At 34.3% G+C, this 23,724-nt stretch overlaps 1 protein-coding gene across 1 annotated transcript; it reads right to left on the bottom strand.

Moving 5' to 3' along the window:
* Window positions 1–2,017: 2,017 nt before the first annotated feature.
* On the bottom strand, window positions 2,018–14,258 carry LOC129001865 (uncharacterized). The gene is made up of 9 exons (XM_054429323.1): window positions 14,199–14,258; window positions 13,851–13,940; window positions 12,834–13,027; window positions 7,313–7,479; window positions 5,751–5,830; window positions 5,124–5,266; window positions 3,606–3,768; window positions 2,996–3,106; window positions 2,018–2,235 (listed from the first exon to the last, which is right to left on the bottom strand). Exons 1-9 carry the CDS (start codon window positions 14,256–14,258, stop codon window positions 2,089–2,091), a joined length of 1,155 nt encoding a protein of 384 aa, XP_054285298.1. The 3' UTR covers window positions 2,018–2,088.
* Between the last annotated feature and the right edge of the window lie 9,466 nt (window positions 14,259–23,724).

Here is a 23,724-nt window from a genome sequence, read left to right as displayed (position 1 = left end):
TTCCAATCCTACCACTTTTGCATTGAATTCATTTGATATGAAACGGTGCTCCAGCGTTTCTAAATACACTGTTTACTTTTTTAACTTTTAATTTTTAGTTGTTTAGTACATAACACAACTGCAACAGTACTTTTCTAGCATTAAACTAGGGGTTCTTTTGAAAATGTCATTTGTTTTAGAGCCCTCTGAAGATGCTTTAAGGCTTCAATCTTCTCAGCTTCAATATTTCACTTAAGACAATCTCTTAAAATATTTATATGCATTATCTTTTCTATAAGAAGGGAAAACATATTATAGTTATTTGTGTCCCATGGTGGAAGGAAAATACATACGTGTGCTATTCCTGTCATATGCTGACATCACCCAGATTGCAAACACCATTTCACCATTTAGAAAAAAAAATTATATAAACAATAACAATCAAATCAAAACAAATATATACTTATATGACAATACAATCAGGTGATTTTTTGTTTGCTATCTGGGTGAAGTCAGCATATGAGGGGAATAGCACACTTATGTATTTTCCTTCAACTATGGTGCGAGTGCGAAGTGGTACTTTAATACTTTTCTTTGAAATGGTGACCATACAAAGGTAGGTATTTTAAGCCAAGTTTGAATGGAGATGAGTGTGGAATGAGTGAAAATGGTATGGCAATTCTCCACTTTGCTGCACATAAGAGAAATGTTTACGTACGAGCCGCAGGCGAGTGTTGAAAGTTCCTTGAGTGCAGCAAATTCACTTTGCACTAATGAACTCGCGTTACACATTAAATCGTATAAACGTTTTAGGTTAAATCCAAGCGTTGAACGAAATAGGAAACGCTGCACCATCTGATTGTTGTAGTAGTAACTTCAAGTTTTGCCAACTATTTCCAAGCGAACATATATTACATAGCTAATAAAAGCACACAGTTTTGAGTTGTTTGGTTGGAATACTGGAGTGCGGCAAAAAAGATGCGTGTGTCAAAAGTAAGTAAATGCAGCAAATAGCTACTTTGCGTCCTATAATCAGAGCAAGGAAGCCCAATTTGTCAGGTGTAACTGTAGGAAAATATTATTTACCGGTATGTAGGTTACCGTAATAGGGGTTGTCTGCAAGCTTCAGTTCAGTGAAATGTAACAGTAAACCTGAAATGTTCACAAGATAATAGAAATAACTCATATTGGGCTATAAAAAAAACAGGGATACATGTTTATCTTTAGCAACTGAGTCAGTCTGTTCCTCACTTCTCAGTTCCAATCATCTTGCCAGTCGGTTAAGAACGGCTTAAGTGAACAAAATGGCAGAGTTGAGGGGTTCTAAATGTTCATATCTGGTGTTAACTGGTACATTGGTTTACCCTGGTGACCAACCAAATCTTGCACTGACTGAAAGACTTCCAAAAATCGAGTATCCAAGACTGGAAAATTGCCTGCCCGGCCTCTGACATCAATATGATGTAGAATCCTATTTAGGTAGATGGTAGTCTTCCATGTGTAGTATATTGGCAATCCATATCAGGGAGTCCCACACCTGAGTCAAAAAAATGTAACTAACCCCTCCTAAATAATAAATGTAAAGTAACAGCAAGCTTTTTTACATTTGTATGTGTTTGTCATTTGAAACTTGAAAGCGTAGGAGCCCTCTTGCAATGATCTTTGTTAAACAAGGATGCATCAATACTCAACCTGGATGAAGTTAATAAAGACTAGCTAGCCTATTTGGGTGTATCCAAAGTATTGGAGAAGTTTTCTCAGCCTGCGCCTCTTAAAGATCTTTTGAAGCAGGGTTATAGCTTGTATGTTTAATTGTGAAGGAAAATAAGCACAGTAAAATATTTCAAAATAACATTTATATTATACTAGCCTATCCTGGGGTTGATGTATTATGATTACAGTTACAAACATATTAATCACATACAACCTTAAAATTTTATTAATTTAAGTATTTATTACTTAAACAAAAGATAGATGATACATCTTAATTAAATACCTACTCCTTAGCCCTTATTCAGTTTATCTAATGTTATGCATAACCAAAAAAGTTAACAAAACAAACACCATTATATCGGATTTCCCTCACAACTTAGGTGGTCTTCAGTTTATTTATTTGGGTAGATTCAAGTTGAGCTGTGTGGGGAGAACACTGATGTCTTGTGACTGAGACAGCATCAACTCAGCTTCCTCAGACTCTTGTCTTGCCTTCTCCTTCTGGTACCTGGATATCAGCTGGCTGACAGAGCTACTGGAATACTGAAAAGAGAAATCAGTGAAAAATGAACATGTATACAGCCAAACTATGAAGTCAAAGCCAAAACATTACTTATATCAAGTTAGACTTATTCTTATAACACCTTGTTTTAAGGAATAAGTTTACTTAAGTAGAGCTTTGTTTTGTAAATTGTATGAATCAACTCTCCTAAAACAGTAATAGAAATAGTGACAAGAAATATTTAATGTTAAAACAATAGTCATATGGATAGGCATGGATTTTTTTTCTGGAATAATTAGTTGTTTCAATGTTGCTAATGTAATGTTTGCAAAATATAATGTTTTTTTTCGATGGATACAATGAGGTTATAGTTCACTCAGAATTTTTTTCCAACCAATAATTTTGTATTCACTGATAATACCTACCAATCTATTTTTACAACTCTGGAATGGTTAAACATTAAATTAGAAAAACCCTTTGTTTTACAAACTCACATGAGGACCTAATGGTAAACCACAGAGTAACATAGGATACACTCCATGGCACACAAGTGGTGTCTAGCACTAGTGCTGGTGTCTAGAGCAAAGTTCCGCACGCCACCTTCTCCCCCCCCCCCCTTAGTCACAAGTACAGTTCCGCCACAACATACCAGATTTGAAATCGCACAGTTGTCCCATAAGCGTGATTCCTCTGTACCTTGCTTCTCTGTGGGTAAACGAAAAAGTAAGACAGAGAGTTAGTAGGCCTAGTATTAAAAGTAAAACCCTAAAACAATTGTGTAGGCTATAAAAGAAATCCCACCTTGAAACTTGGAGTTGATAGAGTAGTAGAAAAGGATGAAACAGGAATATTTAAATCGCTGATGCTGGTCTTTTTCTCTGGTATCGCCTTTGAATCATCTTTATCTTTGATCTAAAAAATACAAACAAGGGTCAGAAGGAGTTCAAGTACCTTGGAGTAAGATTTATAACAACAACTCACCTGGAATATTCACCTGTAATACCTCGGCCCTAAGGAACGTTTTTCAGACCACCTTCTAATGAGAAAAAGGGTAGTCAGATGTACACAGGGATTCACCCTAAGGTGGCGACCCTATTGATAATTGATAAGTTACAAACAAGGATTGGAAGAGCAGTTTAGTGTTGTATTGTATCCCATGGAGCAATAAGTCACCGTAGCAAATTTGCAGAAGGTGAAGCAAAATTCAACTGTGCCTATTGTGTACAGATTTCTTACAAGCTTTCTGTCAACAAATAAAGTTTATTCAATTTGATATTGCCATTAACAGCTCTAGCAGTTGTGTTGATTTCTAAAAAATGGTAAAATTGTCCTCTTTTTTGGTAGTAATTCCTATGTTGTACCATACCCCGACGCCTTAGAATTTATGGGTTAATAATTTGCTAAGACTTACCTGTTGGTCCACATAGTCGGTTTGGGTAGCAGTGCTGCTAACCTCTACCTTGTCAGCCTGACAGCCCACATCTATAGCTGATGTCAGATCTGTCTGTACACTACAGTCTGTACATCTTTTGCTGTCTCTGTTCATCACATCTTGCAGGCGAGCCTCCAAATCTCTGAGACAAATTATATAATTTATTAAGCTATTACATAGTGTACATTTACTATAGTTAAGCCGCTTAGAAAGGGACCTCCTCCAGCATTGGTTTAGCATTAGCGCGCAGGTCGTTTTCTAAGCGGCCGAACTATAGTAGGCATCTCTTACAAAAAGTCTCAATGTTGCAATAATGTTTATGTCCATCCTATACCAGGAACTATTTTACACTTTATTCCAGACTAGAACTGAAGAATTCCTTTATGATTATATAGCTAAAGGTAATTGGTATTGGGCAGGATTTGAAACTGGAACCTCAGGGTCCAAAGTCTGCACACTTCCACAACACCAGCTCAATTCCCCGATGTTGTTTCTGTAGTTGTATAGTACGTATATTTCACTACTAGTAACGAAAGTTACCCATTTTGGGGCGAGATAGTGTTTTACATGCGAGTCGAAGAACACTGAGCTCCAAAATGGGACATTTGTGACGAGTATTGAACGATACTTTTTATCAGGATGAAAAAAACCACTTCATCAAACTTAAAACTTTAGTTGTAACTTCAGTTGTACTTTGTTGATGTCACGCAAAGTATTGTTTGTGTAGCGAAAGTAATATTTATGTCAGTAAAAGTCAGCTGACACTATTTGTTTTTGGTGTATGGAAATTGAAGATTTTTAAGATCTTAGCTGTCTGAAAATGGGCTATTTTCGAATACAGAGTGATGAAAAATTTTTCATCACTCTGTATTACTGTTCTGTATTCTGTATCACTCTGTAACAGTCGTAATAACTGTTGGAATTTCAATTACTGTATCTAGACCAACCTTTTTTTTGTAACTGCATTTAATTTTCACAGGCTGCAATTAATGGCTGGGTATTAATCACCCCATAAGCCATTGTAAGTTGTAAAAAAGTGTATGGACTAGATAACTGTAGAGCCAAATTGGATTTTAATACAATAACTTCAATAAGAAGAGTCTGAAGGATTAGGGAAACCTCTTGTTATTGAGGTGCTCCTCTTGTTGTTTTTGTTGTTTATAAATGAGTACATTTCAAAACAATGCTTAGGCTAGGAAGTGAATTTTTTGATTATAATTTATGATACAGTTTTGTTACTATTGTGTAACACAGTTTAAACACAGGATGTGTTAAGGTGTTTTTAAGGGAGTTTTAAAAGCACACTTACTGTTGTGTTAATGAGGGGGGTATACACAAGTTTATACTGTAATACATTATCCATAAATGTTTGTATTTTTACACAGGATTAATTTTTTATTAAATAACTACAAAAAATATTGACAGTTTCATTTTTTTTTTTTTTAACATGTGCCGTAATTTGCTGTCAACAGCAAAAGAATCTAAACAATATCTCACCTTACTTTATTGTTTGCTACTTCTTCAAACCGTTGAAGTTTTAACATATCTTTGAGGGCCGTGTCCAAAGATTGATGAAGGACTTCTGATTCCCTCTCGTAGTTTTTTATCCTCATACTCATTTCATTTGTTGAATTTTGCCACTGAAAATTTTGAATACCACTAAGTTTTCAAATATAAAAGTGCAAACTGAAAATTTATCTGCTTGGCTTTTAGATAGAAGTAGACAAAGATGTGGTACATTAATATTCTGTATAATTAGTATATAAGAAGCTTCCCTTAGAATCATGCCCTTGACTATTGGATGCTAAGTTGTATGATTGCAAAGTTAGTCATAGTAAAATATATGATAATGATAAAATTGAAAAGAAACTATAGCCAACGGCCAATGAATAATCAACAAAAACTCATGCCTATTGAAGACTTATAATAAATTATACTGAGTGCTACACAGAAACGCCACTAACAAACCTTGGTTTTAAAATGATCCTCAATTCATCTTATTTTTGACATAACACTCACAAAGTTGAAAACATTTTCACTGCAATCTGATAGTTAAAAAAAATATGCCATGTTTGAAATTATTTATATATTTTTAACATAATTAAATGAACTTGAAATATATACCTCTTTCATGATATCTCTCACATAGGTTTGTTCAACTGGCTTATTTGTACTCTCGTTTAGCTTCAAAGTTTTAATTTCACCTAAAAAAATAAAACTTAGATATTTATAGCAAAAAATAATATGAAACCACAGAGCACTACTGTTTGGAGCATAGAGTATGCATAGAGTGCTACCCATATTGCTGTAAAAGTCAAGGTTTACAAGTTTTTACAACTTTTGTTGTTTTTCCATTAAACTAGGATTTCTTTCATAGCAGATGATAGCAGTGAAAGCCAGTTGAGCGGAGCAATAATGTTTCATGGGTTTTAATAAAGTAATAAATGAAAATGTGTATATAATACAAAATACGTTCCAACATTCTGCACTGCTAGCCTTTACTACTTCCTTCACCACTCCCAACTTCGTGGACATGTTTTCCCCCCCTTCCCATAGCATTTTAGGATTGCCGATACCATTGACTATATATATAGTCAATGCCGATACATTGATCTAACTGCCACAAAGGGTTCCCACATTCAGTACCTTTAGCTTTTAAAATTTCCTTCGCAATTTCCAACATTGTGGACCTGTTTCTCTCCCTTCCTAGAGCATTTTAAGATTGCAGATACTTTAATTTAACTGCCCCAAAGCGTTCCCACACTCCGCATTGCTAGTCTTTACTACTTCATTCACCACTTCCTACGTCGTGGACCTGTTTCCCGTCCTTCCCATAGCATTATAGTATTGCAGATACATTAATGTAACTGTCACAAATGGTTCCCACACTCCACACTGACAGACTTTACTTCTTTCTTCACCACTTCCTACGACGTGGACCTGTTTAAGTTTGCCATTTATGAGATGGATGCATGGATGTGATTCACTGACAAATTGTTTAAGATAAAATATTATTTGTTATTAATCAAATTTAGCTACGTAAATAAAATCTGTCAAATACTGTACCTTAAGAAAGTATGTTTTATCTATGACTGTACCTATTTGAATTTGATCCATGGTGGAAGGAAAATGGTGTATTTTCCTTCCACCATGTATTCGGTCAGTGGTCATTTCCAAATTACCACTTAAATGTAAACCTAATACTTTCTCTGTATTATTTGATCAGTTGTCATCATCCAAATTTTTTCCCTTTGTTCTGTGTTTAGGTCGTGACTTGATTTTTAAATATGCTATGATTCTTTGTTTTTGTTTAAATTTACGTCGTTATTTTGTAACCATCATGGCAACCCATAATACCAATGTTAAAATTGAAAAACTTTGAGTTACTTTAAAATATATAGACATTATCGAAAATTGAAATTGGTTACGTCTAAACCATCCATACATTTGACAAAAAAACCTTGGAAAGTTTGGCAAAAATATGTTCAGCCGTTATTGAGATTAAGTGTTATAAAGATTGCATTGAAGTTGATCCCAAAGAGCTTCGCTTCTCTCCGCTCAATTATCAAAGTTACTCTCACTGTCTTCCCCATGTGCTATGATAAGGGTCCTCGACAAGCTAACAGGAAAGAGTATGATTCAGATTGCTAAAACCGTTTATTAAGGATAAAACGATAAATACTCACTACTCAAAGCTGTGATTTGAGCTGTCAACATGTGTTCTTTCTCTCTGCATTGCTTGATAGTCATATCTTTATTCTCAATGACAAGATTGTTTTTCTTCCCAATAGAAAGAGTTTCATTTGATTTTCTCTCTACATCCTTATATTCTTTTTCAAGAGTTCGCATTTGACTGTAAAGAAAACCAGTTAGAAATGAACAAACTCGCTAAATTATGATTATTTTAATGTTGTTCAACAACCAACAACCAACTAATAGTGTGGTGGCTTAGCAAAATGATCGTGACCGGATGGATTAAAGCTGCAGCTTTTGCACATTTCTTCCATACCCTAAATACAAACAATTTATGGGGGGTTGCCCGATTTTTAGGTCCGCCATCTTGAAATACGACGCCATCTTTGTTTTCTATAGAGGAATTGAACTATTCATTGAAAATGGCATAATGTCAACCAAAAGGACACATTTACGCCATTTTGTATATAACATATGTTTTGTTCACAATTAAATTTGCTATAAAATGAGATAAAAACCACTTCGATAACTTAAATAGTCTTGAAGATATAAACTGTTAAAGTTAAAAATTTGATATATTCCTCTACGCTACATGTAGTTTTTGCTATATATCACCCAAACGGTCAACGGTACGTACCTGTTATTATGATATATCTTATTCGTAATTAAATTTGCTACAAAATGAGATGAAAATCTCTAAATTAACTTAAATAGTTCGGAAGATATAAACCGTTAAAGTTATAAGCTTCTTTAATTTCTGTATGCAATAGGTCCGTGTTTCTTAAAAGTCCCCGCGCTTTGTTTTTTCTGCACGTATTGCGTCAGAAGACTGCAGATTCACACATCAATACTGGACCTAAAATAGTCCTTTTTAAAGTACTTCTTGACTTTTTTCGCCCAAGGGGGGTCGGCCCACAAGGAGTAAGTTGAAAATCTTAAATAAAAGCATAGGCCATGATGCATATCAAATTAAAGAGATTTACCTGTAGAACGCGTTACCACAAACTGCACTATAAAAGGACATGTGGGTCAAAAGTTATACAATGTTATAGTTTTGCTTATTTATTTATTAATTAACGGTCTACACCATTGCATCTCATTGCATATCATATAACATACGTAACGGAACTTAACAACAAGGATCATACATAACAAACAATAGTATTAACAAGCAAAACAATGATCAACAAGAATAAACGTATAACAAACTTATCAAGAATTGAATATAAAAAGATGTAAATAAATCTGGAATTACATAAATTGATCGGTTTAATGTGATAATATTTAAAAATTCTATCAATATGTATCAACATTTTAATAAATATGAAAGCAAACAAGAAATTCAATAACAAACTGGATCATAGGACCACTCTACTGTATTATATGGACCACCAAGGATTATGAGAAACAAGCAAGCAGCTATTTCCTAAAAGTAATAGAACTTGAGGGGAAAATTTCGAGATTTTTAGAAATACTGTTTCCCAAACGATGTAGTCTTGGTAGCGTGCTGTTGTAGGCATATGCTGTAGAATGATATCCCTTTCAAATAGGTTCTGGGATCAGGATGGTCTGGAGCAGCGAAAATTTACCCTGCTCAGCAGATCAGGAGAGTCAAGTTCTGCAATGAGATTCTTCCTCAGGAAAACCAGGTCAGTAATACGCCTTCGAGAACTCAAGTGGTTTGGCCGAAGATGCTGTCGAAGATCCTCAAATGGGTATACCAGAAGAAGTCCTACGATTCTAAAACAAGAGCTGCACTCTTTCGATGTCCTGTGAACGACCAAGTATATAAATGGGGACCATACAGGAGAACAATATTCCAACAAGGAGAGCACAGCCCACACAGAGAACCCATTTCTAGATAATCTCAGAATGAAACCAAGGGCTGAGTTTGCTATCCTTGTTAACCTATCTTGATCATCAGGGTTGAGATATGATGTAAATGATACTCCAAGGTCGTTGACAGAGGTGGATCTAACAAGTGCGTTCCCATTTATTGAATAGTTAAAAAGAGAGGTTGTTGGGGTCCTGTTGAATGAAACTATCATTCACTTGAATTCATTCAAAAGCATTCCATTTTGCATAAACCACATTGAAATTCCATTGATGTTCTGCTGGAGGCATTTCGATTCTGAGAAAAACTTTTTACATGATTTGCGTTTGGGCAGAGATAAAACTGTTCGTACAGCCGATTTTTTGAATTTAAATAGAAATTTAGTTTTTAAAATTTCATAGTCCCATATAGGTATAGCATACGCTATAGGAATAGGCTATATCATACGCTAAATGAGGATATATTAGTCCGTAATATACGGATATTAGAACTTCGAAGGTAGATGTGTTTTTTAAACTACGTAGAACAAAAATTCCAGAACTGACTTTTGTTGAAACCTGCTTAATGTGATCTGAGAAATCAAAATGTTTATATAGTGTCAGTCCCAGAAACCTTACACTGTTAGTTGGATGAACTGTTGTGTCATCCAGAAGTAGGCTGAATCCATTAGAGAGTCTCTTTGAAATAGAGAAGTGCAAAAGTTGGGGTTTTTCGGCGTTGACGGAGAGAAAGTTGGAATCAAACCACTCGATTAAGCTACTTGCTTCCCGAAAGGTAGTAAGCTCCAAGCTTTTGATGGTGCGGCTGGAAATGGAGAGTGAGGTGTCATCAGAAAATAGTGTTGGTTTGGCGGTTGATATGCAAGATGGAAGGGTGTTAATGAAGAGTAGGAATAGGGTAGGTCCTAAAACAGAGCCCTGAGGCATCTCTCTCAAAATGGTGGTCTTATCAGAGGAATAGGAGCGAATGAACCCTGTTGTCAAGAATCTTTGACAACGTCAGCCATATATTAATGAATATTGAAAAGAAAATTGGTCCCAGTAGAGATCATTTAGGTACACCAGAAGAAGCTTCAATCTTTCAAGACTTCGCTCCAGCAAATTTCATTTTTAAAAAGTGATTCCACAAATAGTCCTCAATCCCCAATCCACCAAGCTTTGCCACGAGATAAGTGTGACTTACACGGTCGAAAGCCTTGGATAGGTTCAAATTGACAGAATCGTCCTTATGGTTACGAGAAAAGGCTTGCATTATGTCATGCTGGTACAGAACCAAATTGGTCAAGGTAGATCGCCCTTTATTGAACCCTTGTTGATAGGGCACGATGACATTGTTCAAAGAAAAAGAGAGCCCATGAAGTAGAATTGCTGGAAATATATTAGCCAATGTAGGTTGTACCACCACTGGACGATAACTTTTGACGGATGGGTCACCTTTCTTGAAAATTGGTAGCACATTACCATTTTTAATACCCCGAGGGAACTTTCCAAGCTTCATCAAGATGAGATGAAATGGTGTTGACCATTAATTAATAAATAAATAAGCAAAACTATAAAATTGTATAACTTTTGACCCACTTGTCCTCTTAAAGTGCAGTTTGTGGTAACGCGTTCTACAGGTAAATCTCTTTAATTTGATATGCATCATGGCCTATGCTTTTATTTAAGATTTTCAACTTACTCCTTGTGGGCCGACCCCCCTTGGGCGAAAAAAGTCAAGAAGTACTTTAAAAAGGACTATTTTAGGTCCAGTATTGATGTGTGAATCTGCAGTCTTCTGACGCAATACGTGCAGAAAAAACAAAGCGCGGGGACTTTTAAGAAACACGGACCTATTGCATACAGAAATTAAAGAAGCTTATAACTTTAACGGTTTATATCTTCCGAACTATTTAAGTTAATTTAGAGATTTTCATCTCATTTTGTAGCAAATTTAATTACGAATAAGATATATCATAATAACAGGTACGTACCGTTGACCGTTTGGGTGATATATAGCAAAAACTACATGTAGCGTAGAGGAATATATCAAATTTTTAACTTTAACAGTTTATATCTTCAAGACTATTTAAGTTATCGAAGTGGTTTTTATCTCATTTTATAGCAAATTTAATTGTGAACAAAACATGTTATATACAAAATGGCGTAAATGTGTCCTTTTGGTTGACATTATGCCATTTTCAATGAATAGTTCAATTCCTCTATAGAAAACAAAGATGGCGTCGTATTTCAAGATAGCGGACCTAAAAATCGGGCACCCCCCCATAAATTGTTTGTATTTAGGGTATGGAAGAAATGTGCAAAAGCTGCAGCTTTAATCCATCAGGTCACGATCTTTGCCGATATTGTCTCTAAGCCACCACACTATAACAATTGATGCTAACAAGAAAACTTACTTTACCAAGGAATCAATTGTTGCTTGCATTTTGGACTGTTTTTTAACACATGAATCCCGAAAGAATGCTTCATTTTTTGTTTCTTTTTCCAGATTCTCAATCTGCCTCTTCAGCATTGAATTTTCACTCTGAAAATTTTAACATAGAAAACCATCAAAATAATGCAACATTATTATTAAATACATGTCCTATTTATGTTTACAAAAGTTTGATTATTTCCTTAGCCTATTACTCTAAATTAAAGAGCAAAGTTACATATATTACCAAGAGTTTCTGAGTTGAACCATATTATTGCATTCCATATTTGTTAACACCACAGTATGAGTAGCTAAGATTGTAGATTACCTATTGCGACCCAAACATTTCTTGAAATAAACAGGCTTGGTTTAAAGGAGAGGAAGGATTAAAAAGGAGATAATTGACTATAAGTGTCATAGACTAATGACTTTGCTGTTATACAAATACTCCTTGTCAGTTTATGTAAAACATTATCATTCTTTGACCACTTAATCATCAACTACAATTATACAGCGTGAATAAAAAGTCAAGAACATCCCCATCTAATATTTTACTAAGTGAATATCCTGAGATATCCTTTTGGTGGTCATGCAATCCTATCAGGAAGTTTCATTTTATGATTCTAAAAATTTTGAGTTGCCCTAAATTTTTCCCATTTATGGGGGACAATTAACATTTTTTAAATCATAAAATGAAACTTCCTGCTAAGTTTTCACGAATACCAAAAGGATATCTCTGTATATTTACCTAGAAAAATATTAGATGGGGGTTCTTGACCTTTTATTCACCCTAACTCTCTGTTACGTTTATGCTTCCATCTTCTCCTGAAAAGTCCAACACCATAACCAAATATTTAGTTATTTTGTGAGAGATTCATTTTTATATCCTGGAATGTAATTTTCTCTCCTATTAAAATCCATCCCTATCTCAAAAGTAATGACTCGAGCTTTTAAATGCACTAACATTTAAGAAAACAACTTTTGTCTTGGTTGGGCAATAATTATTTTCGGTCCTGCTATTTATATTTATAACCAGCACAAATAAAAGTTTGTTTGAACTCAATTTTCATAGATGGAAATCCCCAATACAGACATTGCCATTGTTGACTCTTTGTTTTGAGATAACCATTTTTACATTTTGTATTTAAGGAACTACAACATAAGGTTAGCTCTAAACCATTAGATCACAGTATCACCTTGTGATTTAACTTATTGTCAACTAACAGGATTTGAACACAAGACTTCAGGACAGAAATCCTGAGCTCTACCTATAAAGCATAAAACCAATAACTCCTCTAACATGTAGCCGGATAGCCTCTTCCTTCATCTTTTCCCCGCAGCGAGTAGTGACTTTAAGGCTCAGCTGGTGTTTCACAGCTGATTCTGTGGCTTCTTTGAACATCTCTTCGCATTTGTGCAAAGCTTTATTGGTCAGATCCAGCTGGGCTTGCAGGTTGCTCACCTGGATTAAACATGTTGTATTATTTGTGTACCATATAATAGAGGGGAATAGCCCTAAACAACTAAGTGGTGTTAAGAGGTGGGTGAAACCAATGAATAGAAACCTTATAAAAAGCTAAAAGTATGATTATGGGGAAAAGTCAGACTGGATTTTGCTGCCGAAATGAGCTTTGCACGGCCACCACTAGGTAGGTAAGCGCTAGCCTTGTTCTCTCTACCTCTCTCTCTACGCCAATTCTTTGTCTCACTCACAATGCTGTAGGGTCCCATTGACGCCGCTGCCCGCAAGCAATATTAGTGCCTCTCCTACCTAGCGGCCGGAGTTAACTTGCCAAAATTCAAAAATCCCAGGCTCGAATTTTTAAAATGGGCATTTCTCTTCTTATAAGGTTTGTATTCATTGGTGAAACTCTTGGCTCATTAATGAGCACCCAACTTTTATTTTTGTTTTGTTATTAACAAAAGTGTACATAGAGTTTGAGGAACTAGAACTGAAGGTTACAGCAGCTATAACTTCACCTCTAATTCTCCATAGTATCCATCCTAGTAAAATTATATAACAGGTTAAAATTTATGTTCTAAACTAAACTTAATGGTTTTTCCATGCAAATAAAATGCCTATGGTGATGGAAATTAGGATGTTGAATGTCAAGAAGTTTGGGTGTTTAAGAGCCTATGCCATGTCATTTTAGACAAGGAAGCTGTGAATGGATAATTTTTCATGTTTTTGTTGAACGTTTTTTTTTTTTTTTTTTTTTTTTTATAATGGGTATTTATAGCAGGTTGGTGTCAAAAGAAATAAGATTAATTGCTAAAAAACTCACCTCCATCTTTAAACTCTCAATCTCCGAAAGCAGTTCTTGCTTGGAGAGCTGCAGTGTAATGCATTGCTGCTGAAGTTCTTCTAACAATCCCTGTCAAAACAATACATTTAAGTTATGAAACCAATATTTAAAAGTATCATTTTAGTTCAGTAGCTAAAGAGAAAGGGGGGGGGATTTAAATGTGAATGTTGATTTCAAAACCATTTGAAGTCTCGAAGTGTGAAAGCAAAATTGTTGTAATTTTGTTCTAAGTTTGTGTGAACCCAGAAATTACAGTTTAAACTAATTACTTTTAAATTAGTTACAGAGTACTTCAGCACTGTACAATAAGTGTCCAAAAATATTCACCTGTTTTTGGGGTAGTTCCTCAATACAATTAATGAGTTTCTTTTTCAATTCCTCTGCCATTGCTATTATTTTTCTGGAACAATACAAAGCCTAGTTATTGGTAGCTACAAATTAGTACCTGTGTCTAATCTTACAGAGTGAGGGTTTATTGTAATTATTTGGTATTATAAATTATTACAAACTATACATAAAACAACAAATTTGTCAACCCATTTTACAATGAAAACATAAAAATGTTAAAGAAGCTATTTTTATACTAACTACTACTGTACAATTAGACATAGTTTTTTTCACAATATTTAGGCTACAAAAAATAAATTGAATGAAGAATCTATATTGTTGTTATGCTTATAAGAGAATGTCAAGCTGGCCTAATTCTCAAGTGGCGTCAGACGGAATAGGGCTTCATCTGACGTCACTTCTCTAATCTGCCTTGTCGATTACATATTTATAAGTTACTCTGCACTCATCTTATGTATATGGAAGCAGACCCATGAATATAAAAAAAGTTAAAGTTAAGGCTTTGACTGGTTAAGGTTTGAAATCTATGTTATGCTTTAAAAGCAAAACACTTGAGAAGCAGAGCTATGCTTTACAAGTTGAGCCACACTAAACTAAGTTAGAAAACAAATAAAACTTTTCATGTATAAATAACTTCTAAAAATAGCTTCCCACTTGTTTTAATTTTCCTAATGCAAATAAGCAGCTGTTTTGTAAGTGATCCAATCATTTCATCTATTACGATTGTTTATACTATCGATATATCAAACTATGGAACAAGAATACAACAATAACCTACAACCGATGATGATCAATAGATATATAATTTCAATACATGCCATTGCTTACAATCAAAGTATACAACTGAGTTTATAAAAGCTGCCTTTTACTCCTTTTACTGCCTTTTACTGAAGTAAAAGAGCTACTTCAGATCCAACTCATATATTAACCAGCAGTTTTTGTTGCAGTATGACAAAAGTATATTTCATCAATAAGGTCCCCTTTGATCTGACTTCGACCCGATCACAAGTTTTAGGATCAAGGTGAAGCCAAAATCGGAAAATGAGCAATCGTTGAAAAGCCCATGTGATGAACTATATTTTTCGTCATATTGCACCATTATTTGAACAAACTATGTTACATAACTAAAATAGTTTTCTTTTTAGGATAAACTCTCAAAACTTCTTCCATCTTGTTTTCAATTTAATTTGCTAATGGAAACAAGCAGCTGTTTAGTTAGTGATTCAATCGTTTTGTCTATTACGACTGTGTTAGTGTACATTATACTATCGATATGTCTAATTATTTTCAATAAGGTAGCACTAAGCTACAATCGATTAAACAATCAACACATACTTTCAATACATGCAATTGTTTACAATGGAAATTTTCAACTGAGTTGACAACAGCTGATTTTTACTCCACAGGGTCTAAAAACGCTTTTTACTCCACAGAGAGTAAAAATGCTACTTTAGACCCGCAACACACGCATTAAAAAAACTTATTTTGCTGCAGTATGACAAAAAAATTATTTTTGAACTAGCAATATCGGAAAAAATTAAATTCCCCAAGTTGCAAAATATTTAATACTGTAAATTTGAATTATTTGGTATATGTTGTTACAATAATAATAGCATTTGTATATCAAAATCTTCTTCCCTTCATATGGGCCATTGGTGGGTTATGTTTCATGAGTAGAACGTAACACATTACTCAATACTATGACTGTAAGAGACATTCCACCACCACATTCCCCATCCATTGACCCAGTGAAGCCCTACACTGGCCTTGGTGCTGGTCATGTAAACTCTCTTGTATAACCTATCCCTTGTAACCGGCCACCATAACTTTCAAAATGCATAAGGTGAATAACAGAACTATAGCGTTATAAACTACTTGGAGGGTTATGACCTTGACAACTTGACTCCATAGTTTTATCAGCGACATATACAACTATTAATATTGTAAATGGGTACAATATACGTGACTGGGACGGTGGCATCGTCCTGTAATCCAGCTACTAGGTGGTCACAAATTGTGGATATTTATAGGCATGCACTGTGGATACGATACTCCCTGGTGTGGATGAACGTCTGCACTAGTGAGTACTACGACTATCCGCAGTACTATCCTGATAATTAGACCAATTTGTTAATACCAAGGCAAAAATGTGGTTTGGATTCCACTATAAACTGTAGGTCCCTTTGTTGCTATTAGCTGTATGGGCTATTAATTAACAGATGTGTCAAGGAATATGTCAGCCTTAGTCACTAACAAAGCTACAAATCGCGCCACTCATCCTACACTCATCACCATTCATACTTGGCTTAAAATACCTACTTTGTATGGTCGCAATTTCATTAAAAGTATTAAAGTAAAGTATTAAAGGTATTTGGAGGGTTATGAACTTGACAACTCGACTCCATTAGTTTTATCAGGCAACATATATACAACTATTATTATTGTAAATGAGTACTTTTTTTGTTTAGCAAACTATTTTGCAGATAATCCTGTAGATTTGTAATTTATCATGTTTCTTTAAAACTTATTTTCTCAGCTCGTGTGCATCATAGAAGAAGATTGAAAAAAGAATCTATGCATACCGTTAGAAAGATATTTTCCTGTAGGTATGCAGAATCCCTTTATAAATTAAAATAGGCTAGAAAATAAGCACAAAAAATGAATTTAATTTTAAAAAATTAACCTTGGTCTTATGGGTTGTCATGCTGGTGCTGAAATAACAATGAATTATAAACAAACAAATGGAAGAAATTCCAACCACATGTTTTATTTACAGTGTGGGGTAAAAATAGAGAAATCTGTACATTAGATATTTTTGGTCGAGTTTTTGACCACTGGCCGACCTCTAGTTTATCCTATTTTTTAACCACTGAAATATTAAATTTAATATTAATTTAAATTACTGATTCCCTATTTATTAGATTTATTTAAATTATTTTTACAATATGAAGGATGGGGTTATTGATTCTTATACTGTACATGGTATATTCAAAAGAAATCTCAAAGTACAAAAAATATGTCTAATAACACTAGTAATGATATACTGTTGACTGACAAGACGGTAAGTACATATCAAATATGGTAAGTGGTGATCGGTTTGGATTGGACACTCCCAATCATCATCAGGTCCAATAGGTGAATCCGCTTAACTTTCTTTTAATCAGATGTAGGAAGAAATCTTTAATACATATTAAAAGATAAAAAAACAAAAACTCCTGACTTCAGTTTTGTTCCTTTGACCAAAGCTGAGTTCCCAGAGGAGCTTTGTTTACTTGTCTCATTAAGTATTTCTCCCTTAAATTCTAACAAAATTTCTTTACCAATATCATATCACAGCCTCATATAACACACATTTTTTTTAACAATTACCAATAGGCTAATATTATTTGTGATCATAACTGAAAAATTAAATTACAATTAAATGTTATTAATTACTACCGTATTATTTACTAAATTTAGCTTAATATGATTATTTTTTTTACTTTTTGTGCTTTTGAAATATTGTTTAAATTAAGAAAATAGATAAGACGATACATTTAATTATAAACAAAACAATACAGCTTCTTCTTCTTCTCTTTTTATAAATAAATATAAAGTAAATTAAGGCTTAAAATTTAATTTATATAAGGCATTATCTAACTTTTACTAAACGTATCACTAAAAAATGGAACATGGCATTACATCCCCAAAAAAGTTGACATGATGTTAGTAACAATACACAAAGAAAGGCTCTGCCCAAAACATCTTACAGCATAGTGTAATATATTGTAAATCCATTCATCAACAATACCACATTGCATAACAATGTGTGGCAGTCGTAATACTTGTAGGTCGCATAACAGAGTTAGGAAGCCTTACAGAATGCATATATACAAGTTGCTGTGAGGGTAGAGTCAGTCTGATGCTGAACCGAGGCAAAGCACTGATATCCCGCAGAGACGGGGACTGGCTGACAACTAGGGTAGACAAGTGGGTTGCTCAGTGTCAAGGATACTCCAGACTGAGGAGTAGATTGTTGTCCAGAGGTTGTCAAACCATGATGGACCGTCCATCACCTCACCGTCGCTGGAGCCGATCCGACTCTGAACTGCTCAACGACTTGATCCCAGTGAACAACGAGACTCCCGAAAATGTCAACATCTCGTCATTGAGTCTGCATGAAGAAAACGTCGAGTGTGACATGACTACAGGCGAGAAACAGCTACAATACGACCAAGACATCGCAGACTACATCGCCTACTTGAACAGACCGATCATCAACATGAACGACCATTACATCGAGATCCACCAGTACCACTACGAGCCCAGTCACTTCACACAGCACGCGCCGATCCGCCCTCCCACCAGGAGGAAGAAGCACAAAATCGATTTGAAAAAAACTGAAATCGTTTGCACAGGAATAAGCCCAGTGAAGACAACCGAGTACAGTGAGTTTCTTGTGAAGAGGAAAGACGAAAATAGGAACATCATTGTTAGATCCAACAATGAGGAGAACAGAGATCCTGAACCATTGGATCGCCATAGACCTTTGACACAAAAAGAGAAGATGGAGAAGAAAATAGACACGATTATCAACAAAGAAGGCCATGTGAAGGTGAAGAGGGGAGAGACGTTTTCTACAACCCTGCATACAAACTCTATCGCTCCAGATGCCCATAGGACCTTCCTCAGCTTCCGGACTGCCAAGAAGAACAAGAGTGGGCGTAGAAAGAGGAAGATTGTGGTGGGGGAAGCCGGTGTTGAGGGTCCGATCTGGCCAGGCGTACTTCTCACCTTCGACAGATCCATCTCCCCAGGTCCACCTGAGAATCCAGAAGAGTCAGAAGTGTGAACTGTGTACAAGTGTTGTGTGAATCTAACATGTAAGTAACACATTTACTAGCTTTCCATAGTGAAAAAGAGGAGATGATTTGTTTGGTCTTTGATGAAAGGACTAAACTGCAAATGATATGTTAAATGTCCCTACAAGAATTAAGAACTGATTGTTAATAGAATAATTAATTTTTTGTTCAATCATAAACAATTTTTGGTTTTATAGAATGATGAAAAATTAGTAAAAAACGTTTTTATTTAATTAATTAATATCCAAAGCTTAACAAAGTAGATGGATGAGTTTTCAATATGATCGCATTTAATCACTTTTCAAAGATAAGTCTATCTACAATATTTCAAATTTCATTGTTAAGTAAATATTCTAACACTTTATGCCCCAAGTTTCCACTGCACAAAAATATTATACTTGTAATATAAACAAGAAAACTTGGAAGAGTAATAACTTCATTTAAAAAAATGAGTTTTTTATTATTAAATAATTTTTTTAATGTGGTAGTTTTTTAATGTGTTGAAGTAATTATGAAAGCTTTTTTTGAAAAAAAAGCCTTTATTTAGTATTAATTCCCTTTTTTGTACTTCACATTTTGTTATATGAAAAGTTGTTCCGGTTATTAATGTCCATAATTGTGAACTTATGTACAGTACATGTCTAATATAATAAAAGAACTATTTTACAAAGTTACAATGCATATTTATTTATAATTCCCATCCAATATCCTCAAATTTAAGAACTGTTAATAAATATTTTTTTATAACTTGATGACATTTTATTGGTTTGTTTTGTGTTTTAAATTAATCTTGACAAGAATGGCTCTGTCATAGATCAAGTGAGAACCCTTTATAAGGTTAAGTTATTGTTGAGGACTATGCATGTGAACTGATCAATACAGTACAAATGATTTATCAATCAATCACACAATGGTATGTATTTCACTAAGGTTCAAAGAAGATTGAGAAATCAAGCCCTTCTCAATAATTGTATGAAACATTTGTTTATAATATCTGTATAAGCATAGGTGGTGATCATCCAATGCATAATATCTCATAATAGTAAATCTACTAGAGAACCCGTGCGGCTCAATGAGCCGCATAGTATGAAACATAACGCCGAAAAAAAACGTTATGCTTAAAGTCGAGTAATTCCAGTTACATCTTAGAGTTGATTAAACACTTGTTAGAAACTAATTTTAAATATCTCTATTTGGGTCGTCAAGGTTCACCGACATTATTTCTGCTCTAAGTTTTAACTGATAACTTCTAATGAATGCTAAACTATCTGCTTCAATTTGAGTTAACATATTGCAACAAAGTTTGTCCAGCATTGAGAATTGAAGACAACTTTTGCGTCACTGATAACCTGTGTTAATTAATTTAACTTGGGTTATTTTATTTCTTTTATTTTTGAGAAATCCCCCTAAACCAACGAATTTTCACTGTAGAGAATCCTGAAAAGTGGGGTGATATCAACCATTTTATGTGCTCCATTATTTACACATAAACTCTGGGTTACCAACTGGGCAGCCATAATCTGCTTTGAATAGGCTAAAGCAGCAACACCATTGAACATTGGTTAATGTATTTTAACGTGTTATCTTTCAGTCACAGTATATGCCCTGAATCAGAACTTTCTCACGTTGTTCAGTTGAATTTATCTTAACTTAATACCTGTCCCAAAGTTTTGAAAGTATGCGTTAATTTATCGAAAAGTTGGATAACTCTTGTAGCTATAAGATATTCGGATAGAAATTATCATTTTCTCTTTTTGAGCAGCGTATATTATTTACATCTCCTGAATCATAAAAATAAACTTGACCGCAGCTACTCGATCGTTGAATACATGAACACTAATTCCTTCACTTATGTTTGGTTTAATACTGCCACTAAAACTTTCAATAGCAATTGAGTTTTTGAAAATTCTTATTTTTGACTTGAAATGTCTGGATTGTGTTGGTGAATTTAGTCAAAATACTTTGTATAAGTTTGTCCGAGGAACTGGCAACATATCCTTGAAGTAAACAATCCAATTGCGTTTTTCTCAATTAGAGCGAGATATACAACAGTTTACAATAAAAACATAAGGTCCGCCAAGATTTGGTATAATCTTACTACTTGAACTTATCATAAGCAAGGCATTATTATAATGTCTACTAAATGTTTTGAAATATCTCAATCTGTCAGTGTCAGAAGTAAACATTTCTTGCATGCATTCAATTTATCTGACATTAGGCAAGTTTACTTTACCACCGTGGCAACACTATGTGCTTCATATATTTTTTTCACTTTCAAAGTAAATTGCATAGCAGAACTGGGAAATATTATTCATCTCACCAAGTGAATGTGGTGTATCTGGATGGGTATTTGTTAGACCAGGCCTCTCTTTTTCTACTCTCCTCATACGCATAAGATATCTTACTATTAATTGTCTCCTCCTCCCGTTTTCAATATTTCTTCTTTGAACTTGAGGCATTTTCTGTTCTTCCAACAAAACTGATTAACTGTTTAACTTGGTCTTAACCTACTGAATATTACAAACATTAATATTTACTCACAAAAAGCTAATGAGTCTTTTTATAAACAGCTGTTTTTTGTTTTTAAATTTTTTCTATGTATTTCTTATGGGGAAAACCCGACCTTTGAGAGGGTCTCACGCCCTTAAGAGTAGGAATTTTCAAATTTTAAAACCTTATTGCAAAACTACATATTGAGACAAATCTTTTGACACCTTAAACGTTGAAATTGGTGCACAAATAAGGGAGGAGTTGCGTTAACAAAAAACGGCTTCACGTATTATATACAGGGTGATCAACTCAAGGAGGCCACCATTGGGATATTGGAAACGGTAAGAATTAGAGAAAACTTTAAATGGGGGACATTCCTTTATTTTTTGTGGCATTTAAAAATATGATTTTATTTTTTCGAAATTCAGCTGCCATTTTCCAAAATGGCGGCCAACTTTGAAATTTCTTATGGAACACCCTATATTTTATCATGATTTCGGATAGAACAGGCAATTTAAAAACTTTTTTATACTTGACATTTTTTCGATAAACCCACTCGTTTAGGAGTTACAGCCTATGGAAAAATGACTTCCGGTGTACATTTTACATCATGTAGCTCCTAAAAAAGTAGGTTTATAGCGAAAATGCGAAAAGTAAATGAGCCAAATAAGTCTTAAAATTGAATCCACATTCCATAAAGACCATAAAATACACAGTTTTCCACTTTTCAAGTTTGCCGCCATTTTGGAAAATGGCCGCCATTTTGGAAATAATAGAATTAATCGTTTTAACCAATTTTATGGTCTTTTTGGAATGTTTTCATTATGATTTTTTCTCGATACATCGATATTAACAAATTGAAACATATCAGCTGACAACTACGATAAATATTGTTCAGTATCAACAAACAATAATGAAATGAAACTGTTCTAAAAAAATAACCTAAAATTGCTGTGTAACTTTCCATGTTTAACTTGCCTTTTCTATTATCAAAAGGAATTTTTAAATAGTACAGCAAGTTTGGTTGGTTATGTTAGGTTAGCTTAGAACAGTTTCATTTCTTAATCAATATAATAGACTATTTTAGCCTAAATAAGATCAGTTGTCAATATGTAATGGATCGGTAAACAAAAATATCGATATATCGAAACAATCATCGATAACAATGAATGTTCCCTTTAACCGGAAAGTACCAAATATTACAGTAGAACCTTGATATTTCGACACTTTGTGGACTTAAGGGATGTCCAACTATCGAAATGTCAAACTATAGGGAGTAAATGGAGTTTAATATACAGGAAAGTAAAAACACAAGTCTTGTGCTATCAGGTAACATTCATATGATGGATCTGCAAGATTAACTAAAATTGAGATTGGAGATGAATCTAAAAGCTCTTTTTGTGTAGTTAGAGAAGAGGAGGTCTTTAGATTAAAGGTTGCCATTGCCCCATTTGAGCATACAGTATGCGAGAAAAGTGAACAATGTCATAATACTGTCAGGAGGACTAGTCTGTCTTGATAACAGGAGAGCCTATGGAAAAGAATATTACTAGAGCTAAGTCTATTGTAAAATTGTGTCAATGTGTCTAGAAAAGGTTTGTTTGTTGTCAATGACAACTCCTAAATAAGCTACACAAAAGATGGAGCAATGCTGATGACATCGATATGTAAATTCGGAGAAGATGCATTGGAGGAATTATTCCTTAATCAAAAGTCTAAAGTTTATGCTTTCTTAGATTTACATACCTATAAAATATTCTCAGACAGTCAAAGGAAAACAAAATTGCTCCCAATAAATGTTTAGATCTCTATCTGTGCATGATTTTAACTGGACACATATATTGTTAATAACACAAATTGTCTTACTAACACCACCTATAATCCTCAAACAGATGTAATCTTCAATAACTTTTAAAACATCAAACTGAATTCAATTCTACAAATTCAATTTTCCTAAATCCCAAATAATTACTCCAGGGAAATAACTATGGCAAAGTTCAAAGAGGAAAGATGAAAAACTGATAAAGCGTGATTATTCTGAGCGTAAACAGCAGCTGTTTGTGGGACGTGGGCTGATTGGAGAGTCCCAAGGGGAGGATTTGACAGACATCAACCTCCTTGCTGAGCACAACAATGGGGGATAAAACTGGCGATGAGATGAGGTTCATCCCAGT

Source organism: Macrosteles quadrilineatus, unplaced genomic scaffold (genome assembly GCF_028750875.1).
Source record: "Macrosteles quadrilineatus isolate MER2022 unplaced genomic scaffold, UCM_ALF_1.0 Scaffold_8__2_contigs__length_117827958, whole genome shotgun sequence".
NCBI lineage: Eukaryota > Metazoa > Arthropoda > Insecta > Hemiptera > Cicadellidae > Macrosteles > Macrosteles quadrilineatus.
This window is presented reverse-complemented; position numbering and strand designations above follow the sequence as displayed.

Excerpts from the sequence above, each read along its gene's own strand:
- LOC129001865 (XM_054429323.1), bottom strand. The coding sequence starts at position 14,258 with ATGGCAGAGGAATTGAAAAAGAAACTCATTAATTGTATTGAGGAACTA. Across the intron at positions 13,028-13,850 it reads TTGAGAGTTTAAAGATGGAG|GTGAGCAACCTGCAAGCCCA; the intron begins GTGAGTTTTTTA and ends TGTTTAATCCAG. Across the intron at positions 3,769-5,123 it reads GTAGCAAACAATAAAGTAAG|AGATTTGGAGGCTCGCCTGC; the intron begins GTGAGATATTGT and ends AATTTGTCTCAG.